The 22389-nt window shown below is 27.2% G+C and overlaps 1 protein-coding gene across 9 annotated transcripts; it reads right to left on the bottom strand.

Annotated features, from left to right (window-relative positions):
* Positions 1 to 3701: 3701 nt before the first annotated feature.
* Positions 3702 to 19083, bottom strand: LOC129961830 (epoxide hydrolase 1-like). Of its 9 annotated transcripts, none has more exons than XM_056075414.1 (9): positions 19018 to 19083; positions 17539 to 17604; positions 15127 to 15294; positions 14227 to 14522; positions 13374 to 13542; positions 11853 to 11985; positions 10878 to 11077; positions 8182 to 8404; positions 3704 to 5226 (listed from the first exon to the last, which is right to left on the bottom strand). In XM_056075414.1, the coding sequence occupies exons 3-9, from the start codon at positions 15266 to 15268 to the stop codon at positions 5022 to 5024; spliced, it is 1368 nt and encodes a 455-aa protein (XP_055931389.1). In that variant the 5' UTR covers positions 15269 to 15294; positions 17539 to 17604; positions 19018 to 19083; the 3' UTR covers positions 3704 to 5021. The 9 variants fall into 9 exon arrangements, with proteins under 9 accessions (XP_055931446.1, XP_055931455.1, XP_055931389.1 ...); XM_056075461.1 differs by having other exon boundaries at positions 19044 to 19061; XM_056075421.1 differs by having other exon boundaries at positions 18929 to 19046.
* Between the last annotated feature and the right edge of the window lie 3306 nt (positions 19084 to 22389).

Raw genomic sequence — 22389 nt, 5'->3', positions numbered from 1 at the left:
GATACACAGGGCAGAGGATCTTTGTAAAAAATTTAAAATTCGTAATTCATAAGAACATTTATTCATTCAAGTAACATAAAATATAATTATTTACTTAAACATATATTTTATTAGAGAATATATGTTTATTATTAAAAAGTTACAAATTAGCTGTTGGACCCTGATTAGAGTGGATATCCTGCATACATTAAACCATGTTTGCCTTATATAATATAGATGTTGTAAAAGATCATATAAAACTTTTTCTTGCATTTATTTTTTAGAAAATATCATATTACTTATTTATTTCATTTTATACAGATACGTGCTGAAAATTACACTTTTATATATTTAATTTCAGGGGTGTTTGTGGGACCCCAAAAAATCCCCTGAAACTTTTACGGACTTACTACCGGCATTTTGGAGTTTCGAGAAGAGGGGGGGGGGGGAGAAATGAAAAATTACAATTATGAAGTATTGAATGACCTAATTATAAAAGTTCAATGAATTACTTTTTTTGCAAAATTAATAACCATAAATTTTCAAACATATAAAATACTACATTTTATGCAAATTTTTTAAATTACCTAAATTAATTCTTTTAAAAAAAATTATCTAATTTCTGCTGCTTTTTTTTTTTTATTTTCTGATGTTTGTGGGCTTGTCTTTCTTTTGTGGTGAACTTCATAATTGCAGGAAGGTTGACTTTTATTTTCCTCATTTACAGTTGAAGAAATTTCCTCGAGAACTGCACATGCAGAGGTAGAAGCAGTTTGCTTTTCTGCTAATGTAGAAGGTTTTTCAGAGACTTTTATAGGTGACTCATCTGAAATACATGTTTTTAAGTCCTCTTGATATGTTTTCCAACTTCTGTTCATATTCAGTAAGAGATCTTTGTGAATTGGATCAGTCATTGGATTTTTTGAGCCATATTTTTCACATGAGGTTTCTTTAGAAGCCATTAAATCATATTTAATAGTCTGCACTGCATCTAGGGAATCAATCTTAAGAGAGGTTCTACAGTCAGTGACAAGTGTATCCATTAAGTTGAATGCACTTTCCACTAATGGGCCATGGAAGCAGCTAAGGCAGGCTTTGACCAATTTAGCCAATGTAGGATACTTATAATCATTTGTGAAATCATCTTTTAAATTAAAAACTTTAGACCAATATTTATCAATTGTACACTTGACTTGATTTCCACTTTCATCAGATGTGTAGAGCATTTCTTTGGTGATATCAATATCACTCTGGTATAACCTTATTTCAGCTTCTACTTTTGACTTTTCATTATCACTAAAAATATGGGACATAAAAGATGATAATTTTTCAAAAGCTAATATTGTACTGGTTTTACCTCTTAGTTTTACAGCATTAGATCCAGAGCTAATTAGATATGAATTTTTAAGGGGTAATTTCTGTTTCATATGCTGAAATTTCTAAATGAAATTCTCTTGCGTACATAAATAAAAAAATATTTCAATAAGCGAAACGAAAAATTTACACGTGCATCAATAAATGAAACGAAAATTTTACACAGCGAAGAAAAAAAAGTTCCGAAGCGATCAATGACAAATAGCTAATACGGCGAAAAATCCCCCTTCTCTACTTATTGGCGCCACGCCAGTAGAGATAAGACCTTTGAACCCAGAGTCACGTGATCGCACATCTGGTCGAACGAAGTCTCCCCCTTTTTTTTCTGCCGCGCCTACTTGCCGAAAAGAATCCAGAAGAGAATGTCCGAGAACCGGGGGAATGAGTCATAACTCGCAATAAGGAAAGAACAAAAAAGAAGTTTTTTCCCCCTTTTCACGCATTATCACTGCCTTTGGAGAAAGAAAGGAAAAGTTTTCACCACACACACTGACCTTGCGTTTTCTGCTTTAAAAGCAAACAAAATTACCCAGATCAAAAAAGTAATTCATTATTATTCCTACTTCTTTTTGAACGACGATCCCCGGAAATTCCGGGGATCGAAGTTCAAAATCCCCGGAATTCCGGGGTTTCCCCGGAGCACAAACACCCCTGTAATTTGTAATAATATTTCACTTATTCTTTAATTTGAGCTCTTGTCAATGTGATGGCAACATATTGACAAAAGCTAATATTTTCCCATGGGCTTGTAATGGGCATTTTATTTTTATTTTGTGTAAAATAAATCGTAGAAAAATTTGATTAATTTTTTTTAAAAAATTGATTAAAAATGGAAACTGAATTTACAGGTTAAAATATTGGTATCAATAAAAAATATTGGTATCATTAAAATGAATTTTAACTAGATGTAAAATTCATATTCGTGCTATAATATTTTGGAAGTTAATGCAAAAAAAGCGCCAAAATTCTGCTTAATTTTTAATTAATTAAAATTCTAATTAAAAATTCGAAAAAATCAAAGTGCGCATTCCCGATTTCCAAGGTATACACGTACCAAATTTGGTAACTGTAAGTCAAATGGGCTGACCTGTAGAGCACCAACAGACACACATTTATTTTTATTCTGCCCACAGAATCATAAACTTATTTCATTGAATCATATGAACATTTTAAAAGCTGAAACTATCCAGCTTTTTTCACCAAATTCCAAAGTTTAACATTATTTAAAGTGAGTATTCTGATTTTGGTAGAAATAAAAAGATGTGGCTAGCTCTATGTTTCTGAGAAAAGCAATAAAAACACCCTGACTTGCACTGAAGGAGGAGTACAGAGAATGCATTAAGAAACAATTTCAATTCTCTTTCTAAACAGAAAGGACAACCACTGCCTAGCGCAATATTACCTTTCTGAAAGGAAACATGAATGAAGATATTATAAACTTGATTCATGTCAATTGAAGGCTACTAACAATTTCATTAGTCTTTGATTCAAAGGAGCCTTAATAAATATTTCATTGAATTGTTTGCTTTAACAATTTGCTTTGCACATTATAAGTGAAATAGGAATTTGGCAATGAATGGGGGAGGGAGAAAGAAAAAAAAAGGGTGGGGGTGAGAGAATAGAAAAAATAAAATAAATCTTTATGAAACATATAAAAAGCTTATTTAAATCATACTGATATCAAAAAACATACACAACTAATTCATTCTGTTTCTGAGTTCATAAACAGACATGTTCTAATGTAAGGAAATTAATCAAATTTTGAGGTCAATTTTTTTTATTTATTTTTTGTCGGTTAAAACACTTTTTTTCTTTTTTTACATACTTGCAAGAGAGAGTATAAAACAAGAACAGAAGGAAGATTTTTATAAGCTTCAGACAGTTGAAAAAGAAACCTGCTTACAAGCCATATATTTGCAAAGTTACGAAATATATTTATGAATGAAAAGTACATTTGCTATTATTTCACTATTAAGAAAGAAGATCATGTCATGGCCAGAAAATTATTATCAAATTATAAATTTTCTATATGATTTTTAAGTTATCTTCACACTTCATCCTCATTTATACAGTAGATGGTCATCTATACTTCCAGATTTCTTTCCTTAAATACTCTTAAAATATGATAATAATTTGCAATATTTGCGGTGCTAAAATAACCGGGAAATAATCATTATATACTAACAAAAAGAATTAAGAAATGATTGATATGCAGTTGCAAAACTAGTAAGACAATGTTAAATAGGTGTTTGAATTTTTTGAGGAGGAGGAGAATGAAAATGGCTTCAAAATACAATTAAAGTATAAATGTCTAGTTTATTTAAGAAAATACAAATACCAGCAAAACAATTTAAACATACAAATATAAAAATCAATATAAATCAAAATACTAATAAAACTAACAATTGTACAATAGTCAACTGTATGAAAAAAATAATTTAATATCAAAAGTATAATTAACAAAATTTGGCAATTACATACAATGCTAATTTAAAAATATAATCAACAACTTTTTTAAACTAATAAAATTTCAATCAATATCATAAAAATATGAATAATATATATTGGAATATGAATATTACAAACTGGAAATATTAAATGACGCTTAAAAGTTTTAAATTTCAACAGTACAAAGTTTTGAATCCTTTCAATAAAAAACATAAAAGCTCGTAATTATTACTGCATTATTTCCCTTTGAAGTTAAGAAGAACAACACAGTCACAAAGATAAATATCACAGTAAATACAGAATATAATTTTAGATCCAAATAAAATCAATTAGGTGCAGCTCAGATAATTTTGAATCACAGTCAGATGCTAATTATATCCCATAATCTTATCCAAACATCATCTCATCAGCAAGTGAACATCTGACAATGATGAATTTACATCATTACCAAACATATGTGAATAAACCACAGGTGTGCTTCATGTATGTTTGATAAAATCAAGATAAAAACTCACAATTTCCTTTTATTTTCTTTGAACAATTAAATAATTTTTACACTATTATCAATACAAATTACAAATCAATATGGGTGACTTTTAGTCATCTGTTGAATACAACATGCATCATGCTATTCAATTTGGAATTCAGTCATCAGTTTAAACTATGAATAACACATTGAATTCTAAAACATTTTTCAACACTATCCTTGTGTTTTCAGACAAAGTAACAATCACATATATAAAGAATGCACTAAATGAGGTAATTAACCAGAAGATGTAAGATATCATGAATATAAATCCAAATCCAGAAATGAATTTTACATATTCAAAAATTATTATGTAATATACAAGATAATCACTTCCAAATGAGTGTCACTCAATATATGTCCTTGATAATATGGTTTTGAAATTTTTTCCAAACTCACATAGAGATACTCCCAACTTAAAGGACATGTAGTATAATTTTAGAAAATAGTAAATGATTTGTAAATTACAACAATAAGAAAATTTCACATACATTACAATATTTTTCACATACAATATTTTTGCATTTTACAATCATCTACAACATAGAAACATGGAAACAAGCATATTAAATATATACCCTGAAGTTGAAGCAAAACTAACTAATCTTACATCAAGATGCTATAAGTAGGATACCATTTGTTAAAATAAGATTTTTTCCTAATACAGTAATATAAAAAAAGCAAATCAATAACTTCAGTTCATTTTTCGAACAATAGCCACAAACTTCCAGATGTCTTCAGCAAGAAGTTGTGGTTCTTCAAATGCAGCAAAATGACCTCCACGAGGCATAACAGTGTATGACATCAACTGTGTCACAGACTGTGTTGTAAGACAGCGTGGCATACCAACAATTTCATTAGGAAACAAAGCTATTCCACATGGAATGGTCAAAGGTATCCTGGAGAGAGGAAAAACAGTTCAGTTAGCATTATATTAAAGCTAAGAAAAATACAAAAACTATATGAAAAGGAAAGCATTCCCCTTTTTTTTACAGGTTATAGAAGAAAAGAGCTCCTAAAGTCCCTGTAACATGCTTGCAGTGTGACAAGGGGAGGCAAAAACACAGAAAATAAGAGATGAGAGAAAAAACATATTAAAATAAATGCTCAAAATTGAGTTTATAAATAGCAATACATGCTTGACAGCGTTCATAAAACAATATGAATATACTTTCAAAGATGACAGATATTTCACATACAAACACAGAATCTGTGAAGATTTGAAAAATAAGATTCATACCTGAATCAGATGGATTCACATAAACAAAATTTTTCAAATATGCCAATAAAAAGTAATTAGGATTCCATAAAGCGGGAGGTCAGGATGACCAAAAGACTTGTTCACAATGCTCAATTCATCATGTCCCTAAACTCTGTATTATCGTTCCTTTCCATTAATTCCATTTCTTTTTCATTTCAACTCTTATTTTCTGTGTTTGAGCCTCACCATATCAATTTCAGCAATAAATTCCAGTACATTAAATGTTTATTACTGTTCTGTGATAGCCTTTAAAGATTGTACCATAAATTCATGATCACCCTGTATACTGTCATATATTAGGAGAAGAAAACACTTCTAGCGTTAAGAAAGTGGTAAGTGGTAAGAAACTCAACAGATATGTATTATGAGGGAAAAGTAGTCCTAATGGTAGAAGCAAAATATGTACAATCCAATAGCCAAAGGTAAAAATTCTACCTATCTAGCATTTATACAACTTATGAAACAAAAGATTAATATGATCAAATAATACTGGTTTATAAAAGACTCGAACATATAATTTTAATTACAGATCAAATAAGAAAGCAACAGAAGAGAGAAAATATGTAAACAGATATGTAAATCATTATTGCTTAGTATTGCATTCTGCCTTACTTAAAATAACAGCTCTTCTAATGATTTAACAGCATTTATAGTATTGTTTACAATATTTAGTATTAAAAACAAAACTTGGCATAGAAACTAAGTTTGGTTTCCAAGTATAATCAGTGGCTTCTACACACAATTGTAGCATTTTTTTCCCTCTATAGCAATCATACAAAAATATGTATTGCAAATTCAAGAAATCAATATTCCAAATCAAATGAAAATAAATCAACACTCTGGTAAGTTTACTTTGATTACAAATTTATCTTTCTATTATTTATGAATATTTCTTCTATTAATTCTCTTAATTTTCATTAAATTTTAGTTTTTACTGCAATCTAAGCAACATCTTTACAGAAAACAATAATGACCAATCTATGCAAGTGGGCTGTATCCCTATTCAATGATAATAGAGACAGCTGTATCTAAAGACAAAATGTATTTTGTGTATTATAAACTATTAATTTTTTTAACTAAAATAATTATTCAATGAAAGTAATATTTTTGTTCAAGATTCTCCACAAAAGTAATGCTTTCCAATGCCTAAAATTTGTAAGTTATAATGAGGGAAACTATCTATTAAAAAGGACTAGAAGATCTAAAATTTTAAGTAAGTATAGTAATTTGATCAATAAGCATAGCAATCAGATCTACAAACTTGCCATATATAAGCAGTTTTAATAGAAAAAATTGATCCTATCTAGTTAATTCTTTTATCAATTTCAAAATAATTTTGAATTTTAAATTTTTTAAAAATAAATATAAATATTCAACTTGAAATTAAGACTAAAAATATCTTATCCTAACAAAAAACTTAACATTTACTACCTTAAATAAGATTCTAATTATACATAATACTATAAATGGCAATCTATTACTGTTCTATCACAAAATATTCTTATTAAACATTAACCATAGTATCACATCTCTAACGAAATGTAAATGAGAATACAATTAGAACCAATTCGGGGAAGGATAAAAAAAAAAAAAAAATCCCCAGCACATCTGAAGAATATCATTCAGTCTTACCTAAAGTTTGTATATTTAAGACAACTAAACATTTTGACTGATGTGATATTAAAAATTCCCAAATTAACTTACAATGAGAATAATAATACATTTGAATTCTTTTTGTAGTCAGATGACTTACTTCCCAATTACTGATAGGTCTGAGCATATTATACTTGATTTTCTAAATTAAGTATTTAGAAAAATTTCTGAGGTTAGCTTTCTTTAATTTGTTAAATGCAAATTATTTTCCAAAATTTTATTAATCCATGAATGAAATGACTTCCTTCTTTGGAAGTACTTATTAGCACAATAATTTATTTTCAGTTATGAAAAGAAAAATTTTGATGCAAAATTCAAAATCATGGATATTTAGTGTTATCAGTTAAGGAAGAAATCTTTTGTCATGAAAGAAAAATGGTGGCTCTACAGATGCCGGGTTTCAAAAATAAATATTAAATATGCACTTTTAAATACCATTTACACACATTTTTTTCTCATCTTCCTACATTTTCCCTCTTTCATAAATTTATATTTTGTTTTTTATAGTCCTTGTAAGCTATGTTTCATATAGTTGATTTACACATTGCTTTCATTAACAGAGTTAAATGTGAGGAATATTTGGGAAAAAACAGATTTTTAAAAATTTAAATTATTTTCATATTTGTCCATATTTTAAATTATGTTTATACTAAGCAAACTAAAAATTTAGTGCTATTTTATTATTAATCATTAATATAGCAATGATCAGTTAAAGCCCTCCCTTCCTCCACCCCCAAAAAAACACAACTGAAGCTACTATAAAAAGATTTTTGAGTAAAAATAAACTTAAGAATTACAAGAAACACAAAGCATAGTCTGTAATAATTAATCTGAATTATTCCATCACTGGAGGCCATAGATACTTCTAGTTTAACTCAGTTACAGAATAAGAATACAAATTTCAGAATTATTTGGAATTATTTTGGAAACTGCTACTTACTTTTCATGATCCCTATCTCCAATATTCTCCTTGTAATATCTGGCAGAAGCAGTGAAGTTATTGTTTACCCAATAAATCATAATATTTGTAAGGAGTTCATCTAAGGTAAACTTTTTAGTAAGATTGCCCTCTGATGAGGAACGGTTCTCTTTATCTGTCCATGTGCTAAACTTTTCCAAAATGTATGCAGCCAAACCTACAGGGCTGTCCGCCATAGCACATCCTGAAATAGTATTATAGAGCAACAATTACAAAGCTTTTTAACTAATAACATATCTGCATCAAATGGTTCATTTTTATATGGCTTGAATGCTTGAATATAGCAGAATATCATTAAATATTATAAAAGTGCAAAAACAAAACAAAAATTCAAATCAATACAAATTTTTTATAGTAAAATGATTAGAAAGGTAAACAGAAAAGATAATAAGTCAGATAACAATGACTAAATTTATTAGGGAGAACATAAGATGCCTCTGATAGATATTTTTTTTAATTATGTTATTTGCTATAACCATAAGATTTTTTAATCCTTCATCTATAAAAATAATTTAAGAATTCTTTTGAACCAAAGCATGAAACATATGTACAATTTAGCAATACTTTCTGAAGTATACTTTAAAATAATACCAGGAACATTGCATTACATCATTGAATACAGAATAGGTGGATTAGGAATATTACAATTGAAATACAGAATAGGTATCGAAACAACATATCTGTTGTTTTCAGCATATTCTACACTGGAAATTTGCAATCATTCAATGATTGTCATTACAAAAGAATAGCAAATTCAAAACCCTTTAACTAAATTTGGATTGATGGGCTCATGTATAAAATAATTCACATGAAAATTCCTGATTAAGCTCTTTCTTCATATCTATATGACAGACAATTCATGGTACAAGTTCAGTGTTCACTATCAAAATCTAGAAAAATTCATGCTGGAGTATTTCAGGGTGGATTCAAAACTTGATCCTGCTTGCTTAAACATCTATATTAATGACATTTCTAAAACCAAGGAAATGAAAATCATCTTATTTAATTATGATAAAGCACTGCTCTGCACAGCCAGTGATGGCGAATAGAAAACTCACCAAGTACCTTAAATTAATCCAAAAAAAAGAAAGGAAGAAAGTCACATCCAATAGAAAATCTAGATTAACATCGCCAAATGTCAAACAATTTATCTCTCCTGGAAAACAAACCTTCCCAAACCAAAATTGTTCTGGAAAGCAATACCATGGAATAATGATATAGTTTGACTTAGCATCACCCTAGATAAGCCTTTAACCGTTAAAAAACAAATCAACAAAATTTATCCTATTCTTAATTACAAATCTAAACTATCTCAGAAAAATAAACTCTTAATCTATAAAATCATACGCCAACCTCTCATCACCTATGCATCAGTTATCTGGGCGATTGTACTAAAAACTCACATCTCAACAACCGAAAGATTGCAAAATGTGATTATTCATTAAATTAACAACATGCTGTGATTTGTCAGAAATAATGACTTTTGCATAGATCTCAGCTTGCTACATTACAAGACTTCTATACTAAATTATCAACAAGATTATTTGGTGTATTGGGCAACTTTTTTATTCTTTGATGTATTTTATTGATACAGTGAACAAATCCAAATAAATAACAGCTTATTAATGAAATTGAACCATTCGACTACATGCTCCCAAAAAGCATCAACAGATCATGTCAACTCATTCATGTTTAAAGTTTAATTTTTGATTTACCAAACCAACATTACTCTGAACTGATTTTGTTGAAATGCACCTTATGTATAATTCTGTCTTTTATATTTTTTTCTCTCTCTTGAAATATATTTATAATTATTTTACTGCTCTATTTAATAATAATTCACTTTCATAATGCACATCCACTTGCTAAGTAATCTTAATGCCATGTCAACACTCTTATCACCTGTTATATCTAAAGATTAAGAACTTTGAATTCAAGAATTATGACCCATTTATTAAATTGATAAATATAAAACTTAATTTAAATAAGAAATGACAAGATTTGAAAGATTCTGCAATATTTTTATGATTTAAAAATTATAAGAATGCATATATTTATTTTAATGTGCAAAATTCATAACTTTGCTGCAAAGTCATAAAAATTTTATTTATGGATGGTACAGATCAAAAAATATTTTTTCTTAACTAGTTGGGATAAATGTTATACTACTAAGCCATTGAGATTTTATTACTCCTGCAGCCCTAATTTAATGAATTTCTAACTATCATGTAAATTATATCATTTCCTTGCACATCATGAACCACATAAAGGATAAATGTATTGTTAATGAGGAAATATAAGAAAAAAATAACCTCATGGGTGAACTAAATAGCCTATACACAATTTTTGTTAATGACTTCAAAAATAGAATAAGCACTGAAAAGAGGAAAAAATGACATCAAAAACGTTTTATTTTTTTACGTTAACAATTTTTTTAAAATGCAGTTGAATAAGATATGAAATAAAGAAAAGGTCATGTATTCTTAAGTAATAACAGAAAATTTTAATCCATTCCAACTTATAATTCAGAACCAAAACTGAATTTATTAACTACATTATTGCTATGTTTTTTACTCCATTTCCAATTGATTTGGCACAGTCTTAACAAAAATCACCCTTTCAGATGAAAACTCATTTATAAAATATATGATACTAACCCACAGTATCTGGTTTAGTAGACTGAATATGAAAATATCCAGTTTCTTGTAGCAAGAACTTCATTTTTTCTTTGAAGGGATAGAAAACTTTATACTCCTCTTTAGATATTAGAGATGGAAAATAAGCTATCACAACAGCTTTCAAAAAATCCCATGTTTTAGGCCTATTTGAGAACATGTTCAAATGAACCCCAATTATCCTAAAAAATATACATAGAAATATATGGTAAATCATTTTGAAGCTAATGCAATGGTAGAATTTGCATTTTTGATTCATATATAAATTGTTATTTCAGTTCTTTTTATCAAATATAATTTAACATATAATTTTCATGGTTTTCCTAACTAAATAACATGTTTTGAAAAATCACAAATTTGTAATGTGCATTCTAAATAAATGCTGTTACAATATGTAAACTCTCTCGTTTTAACTTTTAAACCTAACTAATAAAACAATTTTTTATAAGTATAAGTTGAAGATTGATTCACCATCATATTAATAAATAGATATTATGAGTACAAAGAAAACTATATATTCACCCTTGTTTACTAATTTTGTTAATTACTAAACAAGAATAGCAGCCAATTAATCACTTACAGGTTTAATTGCCTCTATTATCTATGAGATAATATCATTGTATATAGAATTATAGTGTGATATTGAATTAATTAAAAGTTCATAGAATACTTAAAATGCTTTTGAATTTATGTTAAATTATAATGAATATATTTATGTTTATAAATTTAGAAATAAAATAAATGTACAGATAAAGAGATAAACATACTTGTTTTATGAACGTCACAGAAATTAAAGTCTAGTGAATGACTGTAATTTTAAGCATCTGTAATTTTAGTGATAATCAAAGTATGATGCAATATAAAATTGGAAACAAGAGAAATGTATTTAAAATTTTCAGAAACATAATAAAAACCATAATCTTTATTTTAAAACATTGTGATGCCAAAAAAATTTACCTCTCAGGATAGAACTTTCCTAATTGTTGTGAAACAAAAGATCCCCAGTCTCCTCCTTGTATATAGAAACGTTTATGTCCTAGCCTTTCCATTAAAGTAACAAAGATTCTTGCGGTAGCTCTTGCATTAAAACCTATGGAAAAGAAATAAAATGATTCATTAAAAATTGATAAAATTAAAACTGTTAATAACAAAAAATAACTTTATTGTGAATTTGCTTATTATAATCGTCTGAAAAATGAGAAAGTTTGAGAATTTTCTAATGAGAAATAAGATAAATAAAAAATAATGAAATAATAAAAAAAAAAAAAAAAAAAAAGAGAATTTTCTAATTTCATAGTTAATATACAACATGAAATATTAATAGTACAAACTGGTACGGAAAAAAATTGAAATGAAATTTTTCAAACTCAAAAATAAAAGAGCAGCAAGATGTTTCTATTAAAAATAAGAATTAATATTTTATCACAAATACATTAAAGAATTAAAATATTTCATTTAAAAATGCATGTCTAGATAAGAACTTTATTGTTAGAAAAACATTATAAATTAAATTTTCATAGTGCAAGTTTTTTGTAATGTAATAACTGAGCAGTTGTGACATATTGATATAATAGTGATCATAACTATGTTAAAATGTCAGATACAACTCAGATACAATTAAATATGTCAGATACAACTTGCATGAAAAAATGCTTGTTAATAATGAACAATTGTGCTCAAAGAAGTCTTAAAAATATTATGTTAACATATAATCTTCACAAGAGATTGCTTACATGATAAAAGTATAAAATAAAATAATAATAATAATAAATCCGTTAAACATTTATGTTGTTATATTGCTAATTTATTCAGCAGATTATTAATTTGTGAAAAAAAAATGAAAAAATGAAGAGAAGAAAAGGTCCATTGTCTTGAAAGAACTAGAAAGATATGCAAGTTAAAATGTTTTACATAGTCAATAGTGAAATCATTCAAATGAAACTGCTCATAAAGTTTGGAAAGGAATAACTGATAGACCATTATTTCTGCTTTGAAAAGAAAGTATACTATTAATTTGATAACATTTTAAGGGAATTAATATATTTTTTTTATTTATTTAGTCTCCAAATTTAGTTAAATTAGAAAAAAAAGAAGAAGAAAAAAAAAGAATTAAGATTTATAAATATTAGTTTTAATTTTCTCTTATTTTTTTCAAACTCTTCTATGCAGAAAAAAGCCAAATATTCTTTATAAAACAAGAAATTAAATTGATCATATTACACAAACACACCCATTCAAGAATAGCAAAATAAAGAATGAAAAACAACACAGTTTAATTTTTAGAAAATGTATAATATGCATAAAAAAATTATCATTACCTAATTTGCAAAATGATTTCTTTTACATTTATTTAAAACTTAATTTTAGGAATTTTCTGATGCTAATATTAGATATTGGGAGATGTATTAACACATATTGTGCTTGTTGCAATATAATTTTTTTTTTTATCAAAAATCTAAATTAATTTTTAAAAAGTACCTTTTTGGCAAGGGGATTCTGAAAAGCCATAACCAGGAATAGATGGGCAAACCACTTCAAAGACAAAGCTTTTATCATCATTAACTGTAGTAAGAAGTGGAATCAACTTGTGAAATTCATAGAAAGAACCTGGCCAACCATGAGTAATCAGAATAGGAATCACTTCCAACTATAAAAAGAAAGAAAATAATAATATGGTCTATTTTATTTTTCCTCTTAGGGAAAACAGGAGTAAAGAATATAACTTCAATGTAAAAGGAAATAAAAAAAATCAATTTTTATTTTATTTAATTAATTTTTATTTTGCACAAATTAAAACAGTCAACTGCATAATGTATATCATAACTTGCATCTTCTTATAACATTAGAAATTTTTACCAATATTTGAAAGACAGATAAAAAAATCCTACATAATAATAAAATTAATCATTGTTTATAAATTAATGAACATTGAAAAATATTTAACAAAAATAAAAGAATTTTTATTTTATTTAACTTTATTTTTTAGCAAACTTTACCTTAGCAATGTTAATAATCATAAAAATGAAATTGCTCCTGCAGGAATAAGAAGTTTACACAGATAGTAATTTATATTATTTAAAAATATATTATAATTATACAAGTAGTTATTTACATTCATAACAGATGATAAAAGTTAAATCACTATTATGATACCTGTTTCACATAATTTGCAGAAGTATTGACTTAAAAAAAAAATGGCTCTCACAATTACTTTTTATACTTAATTTAGTCTTACATATATATTTTTAGACAAGCATTTTCCATTTACTCAAGCAAATGAGAATTTTAAGGACATTTTATTTAATCAATATAATCAGATTGATATATATACCTTTCTTCCTTCAGGTATGGCTGGTTTCACATGAACAAAATGGACATTAATTCCTTCAATAAATGTTTTAAAATGTGGAAATTTATTTAATTGCTCTTCTTGTTTCCTCCAATCAAATTCAGTTTTCCAATACTCAACAATAGATTGCAAATAGTTAGAATTGAAACCATATTCAAATTTAGCATCTTCTAAGGGTGGTTCAAAACGAGCTCTTTGTAAACGCTTCTTCAGATCAGTGAGAACTTCATCTGGCACATGGATTTTGAAAGGTTGAATTGAAGTATCAATTGAATTTGCTGCAAAAATAGGGGGAAATTAGAAATTTTTTACATCACATTTAGAATTTGCCAGTAACAGAACAATGTGTATAAGAAAATTTCTGTTCAAAAATGGTTTAATATCTTTGCTTCCGTAAATATCTATTGAAGAAAATATCTTAAATTTAGGTGATATATAAAAACCTTCCATGAATTAAATACTACAGAAAAAATTTACAAATTTTAATATTTTAAAAGGACTAAAAATTTCTAAAACCCAATTTTCACAACCTGGATAATTTTCAAGTATTTGATTATAAAGTCTTTCCAGAAAAGTTATCAAATTTATTTTATTGCATTCATAATATTAGGCACATAGGGAATACACATAAAAAAGCTGAGGCCTCAAAAAATCTAAAATTAAAGAAAGACATTTTTATTGAACTAATCTATTATTTCAATAAAATATAGAGAAGAAAATGCTTTCCAAACTGCACTCAACATAATTCAAATATTCTTATTTCATGCTTAATTATATGTAAATGAGCATACATGCTTTAAAAATGTGTTACAAATGTGTTTTTTGTTCTATTACAAAACTTAGTACACATTTATGAGATTTCACTCTTATAATATATCTTACTGTTATCCGGTCTAGAACCTCTGCCAAACCATCCTTCTTCATAATCAGTTTGATTTATCACTACCTTTCCAAACAAAAGATTGTAGACAAACTTTACAATTTTATAGAAGACAAATGTCACTGCAGCAAATCCAAGCACCATTTTTATATCTTGAACAAGAATTTTAACTACAGAATAAAAATCAAGTTTTTATTTCAAAAATAAGGAAGAGAACATAAAAAATATTCAAAAAATTTCAAGATTAAAAAGTCTAGTAATTATATACTGGAAGATAAATAATAGTATTAAGATTATTAAATAAGCATATGTAATCTACAAAAAGGCTACTTAAGCTTGTTTTTCCCTCAATCTCATTTTCTCATTATTTTGTTGTACCTCGCCCTCAAATATCATAAGAAAGAAATATTAATTAATGATAGTTAAAACGAGATATTTTAGTTTAAATTAGTTATCCAGTAAATTTTAGCACATACTTTTAATCAAAATAAATTTTTTAATTGCTTTGTTGAGAAATACTAATAAATCTGAAATTTGAGCATGCACTGAGAAAAAAATTATTAACACAACTTCTGCTGCACAACTAAATACACAATAATATCCTCTCAAAATTTAAGAAACTTTTATCTATAAAAACCAATGTATACTGAAAAGAACATCATATTTAAATATGTAGCATAAATCTTATAAACTGTGGAAAAAACTTTAAAAGAGTTATAAAATCTTTGATCACATATAGAATATGCTATTTTCAAAATATATGACTATGTACATCGTCATTACTTTAACTTCAATGATGCGAATTTGATTTAAGCAATTTATTACAGAATTTTTTATATCAAAAGCACTATGAAATTATCAGTAGCAATTCAGTCAAAAGACAAAAATCAAATTTATATTTTGAAAAACTTTTAGGTTCTTTTACAAGACAAAATTAAATTAAACATCTAATATGGAACATGAAATCAAAAGTCATTATCTAAGAGTTAACAGTAAGCGACAAAATAAGGATTCCAACAGTTCAACACAAGAAAAATAACCAAGAAAATTAATCATGTCAACATAATTAATCATAAATAAGTTTGTTAATTTATTTAGTTCTCTCTCTCTCTTACTTTATTTATTTTGACACAATGTGAATTTTTATCTAAAATTGTATCATTAAATAGATCTAGGGATCAGTTGTTAAACAGCTGACTAAATTATTTCTGATATTATTTAATATATTGAATACCTAGTCAACAAATATTGATTTCTAAAGTACTTTTACTCTGTCCTGGAAGAAAAAAAATTATTTAATAAATCTATTCATGATATTATTTCTAATCTTGTATCTTCTATTGTATTAGTACATAAGGAGAGACAGTAAATCAAAGAAGAATTAAAAATAACAAGGCAGCAAATTTTATTAACTATTCCTCTACAAATTTTATGAGAAATGAAAAAGAAGACAATTGAAAGATAACACTTATCAATATGATATAATTACAAATAAGATAGGAAATCATTTTCATTAAAGTAACATTAATTATTCTCTTCTTTAGAGTTGCAAAGGTTTCTAACAGTTTTGGGAATGTTTTATTCTTTAAACAAATAATTCTTGATATGCTATGCAATAATAATTTAACAATATAACAAAATTTACAATGATTATAGAACAAATTTTATATCTTTTATTCATTTTTTTTCATACTTCAGTTTCTAAAAAATTATTTCAATAGTTTTTTTACAACATTTACAATAAAAATGTTCTTTGTAAACTTAGGGCATAGAAAGAAAAGAAAAGAAATTTAAAATTACCAAAAGCTGCACTAATATTTTTGTCCAAATTATTTTCAATTTTATCTTTCTTAATCAAATTGCTATCTTTCTTAATCAAATTGCTTATCATACCATCAAAGAGAAACTTCTTTGATCCTTCTTATTTTTAAGTAATCTTTAAAAAGGAAATATTTTCTATAAAAAAGTTTCATTTTATAGAATTATTTCCCAAGCAAGTGAAAATTTCATAAAATTCTAAGCTTTGTAGATTTATGGACAGTATCAGAGAAATTATTAAAGAACCATTTAATATAATTTGATAATGAAAGAAAAAAGTATTAATCAAATTGCTAAGTGTTTACACAATATTAATGCATATGATGCATAAAACTATACACCAGTATACATTTAAAAACTGATATTTTATAAAATAGCATATATTCCATATGAAATTTAAAAGAATTAAGAAAAATGCAACACATTAATTTAAATTAAGAATTTTTAAAAATGTACATGATTGAAAATCTTAATGATTTCATTAGTATATTGGCACATTTTTCCATGAATATCTTAAAACATTTATGAAACTTTTCCAACAATTAGTCAGTAATAAATATTTCAAAAAATTCAGCATAAATGAAAATGTCACCAACCTTAATTATTGAAGTAAAATATCATGTTTCTATTCACATTGCAAACACAATACGAAGCAGCCTGTGCTATAAAAAAAAGGCATAAGTTTCATGACATAAAATATATGTTTAAATTAAATTTAACTCCATTTTTGCAATTATTTAACAGAAAAAACAAACAAATAAAAACAAAATCCTATATATTGAAAGTTCACAAACTTACAATACATTGTTACATTTCCATGACAGTCTGTATTGTAAAATTATAGTATAGTATCAAGTACAATAATATTTAAAGCTATGTTATTTATATTTTTTGTACATCCAAATTATAGAAAGTATAAAATGACTGATAAATGTAATTTTATGACAAAGACAGAAGCAAAAAAAGTTTTTAAATTAGAAATATTAATGAAAAAATTAAGAAGTCTCATTAATAACAAATTATCTATTACAATGGGTCTATTATTAAATATTAGAATCATCATGTAATGGTCATATTATATTTTAATTTTATAAAATAATAATTGTATTTTATAAAGTAAATAATATTTATTATTATTTTATAAAATAATAATTGTAAATTAATAATATGATTTTATAAAAAAAATGTTTCATTATACAGTTAATATCATGATTTTAATTCTACATTCAGAAATATTTTAATAGGGATTCCGCAAAATATAATAATCTCTAGCTGGTCTATTATTGATCTACAGAAAATTATTGGTCAAATTCAAATATTTTACAGATAAAAATTTTTGAATATTTTCTAACAATTATAAAAATTGCCAAGGATTTTTTTTATAAATATATTTTAGAGCTTTGTATACATTTTTCAGTTTTAATAACTACAAACATTTTATATTATGGAAAACAGTAAGAAGAAATATACAGCATTTAAAAAACAAAAACAAAAGGTTACTAAGCTTTAGAAAAGTACATGAAAAAGAAATATGACAGTTCAAAGAGCAAAAAATAAATATAAATGTTGATCTAAAAAAATTGAGATATATTTTGAGAATAACACAAATTAATCTGCATAAAAATGTCAATCAATTTGAAATTATTGACAGCTAAAAGTAATTCTGATGGCAATATTAATTTTTTTTTCGGGGTAATAACTTTTGTTACTATACATCCCTCTCTGTTTTCACGATCTAACGTTCATTTTAAAAATGTTTTTCATAAACGTAAAAGCTAATTAACAAAGCTGACAATATATTGATGAACATAAACAAGATCTAGAATATATTCCGAAAGTAAATGCAAATGTTATGAAAATTAGCATAAAAATAAATGTTTTAATTTCATAAAATACTCAAATGCTTTATTTACGACTTAAATTAAAGCAAGTAAGCTTTGAAGATTTCAAGAAAAAATAAGAAATGAAACATGACGAAACGCATACAAATCGTTTAAAAAATCCCGGAGAGGGATATTAATAAAAGCACCAATCAACAGATATGAAATGGGTGGTGCAGATTTGTTTTATCTTACTTCTTGATTTTGAATTTCCTCCTTACTTCAATCAAACCGAAACAATATGAATGTTTTTCTTTCAATATAGACTGCTGCCACTTTATAAAGAATATCTAACAAAACTTATAGTTTAAAGACACTAAATTACCCAGGGCTCTTATTTGGCTACTTTTAAATTAAATTTAATTAATAAGTATTGCTTAATAAATATAAGTGTATATTTTACATTAAAACCTGCAGGCCTAACGTGCATCTTTAAAAAAACGATTCACCAATTTATACCTATTTACCTTCAAAATCAATGCAAGGACTTTTGCTACGCCGTACAATAAATTATTCAGTAATCATATTTTGGATTAAAAAGATTTCTGTTCACAACAGTTGGGGACCCACAACTTTAGGGGGTACCAAGAAAAAATTTTGGGGAGACACATTTTTATCTAATCATTTATTTTGATTTACACGGACTTCGTATTTGAACGTATTCTAATTAAAATTAGCATTAGTTTAAATTGTTGTTTCTTATGCCACTTGCCATGGACAAGCCCACTGTTATGAAGAATCTCTTGTTTTTTTAGTAGCGGCATCTAGGGCCAAGAGTACGACTTTGCTACTCATGCATCACTTATTCGCTTTCACAACCCCTTTTTATAGGAGGGCACATTCACACATCTCACAGATAGAACAACGGAAGAACGACCATACCCAAACCGGGACTTGAACCCAGGACGCCCAGATCACGGGGAAACCGCGCTACCCCTATGCTAGGACGCCGGCATTAATTTAAATTTCAGAGTATTGTTGCTATTGGCGATAGAGAGGACCGAACTCGCAACGTTTGGGTTAGTAGCCACGTAACAAGACCGCAAGATAAAGTTAATCGCTCAAGTCTTGTAGCTGTTATCTGGCTTATAAAGCGCCACCACATTACTCCCCCTCCTTTATTTCAAACTGAATCAGAAGGTTGCGTGCTCAATTCACGTCCAGTTCACCAACGTTGCTATTAGCGATAGCGAGGACCGAACTCGCAACGTTCGGGTTAGTAGCCGCGTAACAAGACCACAAGACATGACTAATTACTTTTGTCTTATGGCCATGTTACTCGGCTACAAACCCAAACATTGCTAGTTCGGTCCTCGATATCGCCAATAGCTAGCTATATTGGTGACCTAGGACGCTGAAAAGAAACGCAAACTTCGTACAACTATTGTGGTCCCCTCTACCCCCCCCCCCAAAAAAAAAATAAAGTAGACAAAATAAATAAATCTAAGCTGATAAATAATCAGACAATAAATAAAAATAAAATCAAGCTGATAAGTAATCAGCCAATAAAAAAATGGGTAAGGTGCAACAGCCAAAATCACCACGCAAAAACGGTAAAAAAATGTCGTTTATCTCACCTCTGACTCCCTGGAGGGGGAGTAATGTAGTGAAACTTTATAAGCCAGGTAACAGATATGAGTCGTAACTTTTGTCTTGTGGTCTTGTTACGCGGCTACTAACTCGAACGTTGCGAGTTCGGTCCTCGCTATCGCCAATAGCAAAAGTATTTTTTTAGGATTAACTTCAAATATGTTTGCAGATCAGCGGTAGGCTTATATATATATATAAAAGTATTAGAATCAAGTTAATAGGAAAAACAAAAAATCAAAAAAATTAAACCAAAAAAATTATAAAAAATATAAAAAAAGAATCCGGCCTGAAGACTTTTTCAAGGGTCACCCTCAGGCAGGGATTCAAAGAAAGGGATTTTTTCTGTGAGGAAAAACAGACATTGTCTAAAAATGATTCCTCGTGACCCGAAAATCCCCTGAAATTATGCTCAAGAGATATACCATTTTAACAGAAAGGAAATATAAAACAACAAATAAGAAGAAATTAACCACAACAAAGTAACAATACAATAACAAAAATAGCAATAAAAACAAACAATAGCACTAAAATTAAAAACGAAAAGGCCAGTACATACCATTAACAGTCAAGAAAACTTTAAACTATTGATTGTGATTCCCTGTTTTTAAAAAACTAGCGGTAAATTATGTAAACAGATGTAGGCACCCAGCGCCATCTATTGAGTAATCCAATATGCAATTAAAGTTCTATTTTTATTTAAGCCAAAGGATTAATCCCAAACCATACCTTGTTTAATTGCATATTGGATTACTCAATAGATGGCGCTGGGTGCCTACATCTGTTTACATAATTTACCGCTAGTTTTTTAAAAACAGGGAATCACAATCAATAGTTTAAAGTTTTCTTGACTGTTAATGGTATGTACTGGCCTTTTCGTTTTTAATTTTAGTGCTATTGTTTGTTTTTATTGCTATTTTTGTTATTGTATTGTTACTTTGTTGTGGTTAATTTCTTCTTATTTGTTGTTTTATATTTCCTTTCTGTTAAAATGGTATATCTCTTGAGCATAATTTCAGGGGATTTTCGGGTCACGAGGAATCATTTTTAGACAATGTCTGTTTTTCCTCACAGAAAAAATCCCTTTCTTTGAATCCCTGCCTGAGGGTGACCCTTGAAAAAGTCTTCAGGCCGGATTCTTTTTTTATATTTTTTATAATTTTTTTGGTTTAATTTTTTTGATTTTTTGTTTTTCCTATTAACTTGATTCTAATACTTTTATATCAATTCATCTGTGTTTTAGAAGTAGCTGCAATTGCGCTCTCTAAATACTATGAAGTTCTTTTTTTGGTTTTAGTTTAAATAGGTTATAAATTTTAGTTGCGATTTCGAAACTGTTTTTGTTTCGTTTTCATTTTAGTTTCGTTTTCAAACTTTTTCTTACTTAAAATTGGTTACTTATATATATATATATATATATATATATATATATATATATATATATATATATATATATATATATATATATATATATATATTAGTTGGTTGACTGATTCAACAATTTCCCTTCTATAAAAATTATACAAAAAGAAAATAGCTATACCTGCTATCATAAAATAAAGAAAGAAAAAAATTCTTAAACAGTTCGGAAGTTATATTTGCAGTTTTTGCAAGAAACCCATCGTGTAGAAAAAGGAGTGACAAGGACCCCTTCTTGATCTCAGGCCGAGGTGCTCACACTGTATTTGAGAGATTTCTGCGTATTTTTGGAAATTTCCCGTTTGTTTAATTTGTTAAAACAGTAGCTTTTATATTCGGCGTAGCTTTGAATTAAAAAATACTTTCATATGTAATTTTTTTAATGTATCTCTCTTAGTACAAGATATATTCTACGATGTTGTTCTATATTCTGAATACGAGACAATATTTTGTGAATATTGTAACAGTGTTGTTCGGCATTTTGTGCTAATATGGATGTTAAAACTACTTCTTTATGAAATGTTATAAAAGACAAAATCCTTTCATTCTTTAAAATATTTT

Source organism: Argiope bruennichi, chromosome 1 (assembly GCF_947563725.1).
Source record: "Argiope bruennichi chromosome 1, qqArgBrue1.1, whole genome shotgun sequence".
Lineage (NCBI taxonomy): Eukaryota > Metazoa > Arthropoda > Arachnida > Araneae > Araneidae > Argiope > Argiope bruennichi.
The sequence above is the reverse complement of the archived record's forward strand: the minus strand, read 5'-3'. Positions and strand labels throughout refer to the sequence as shown.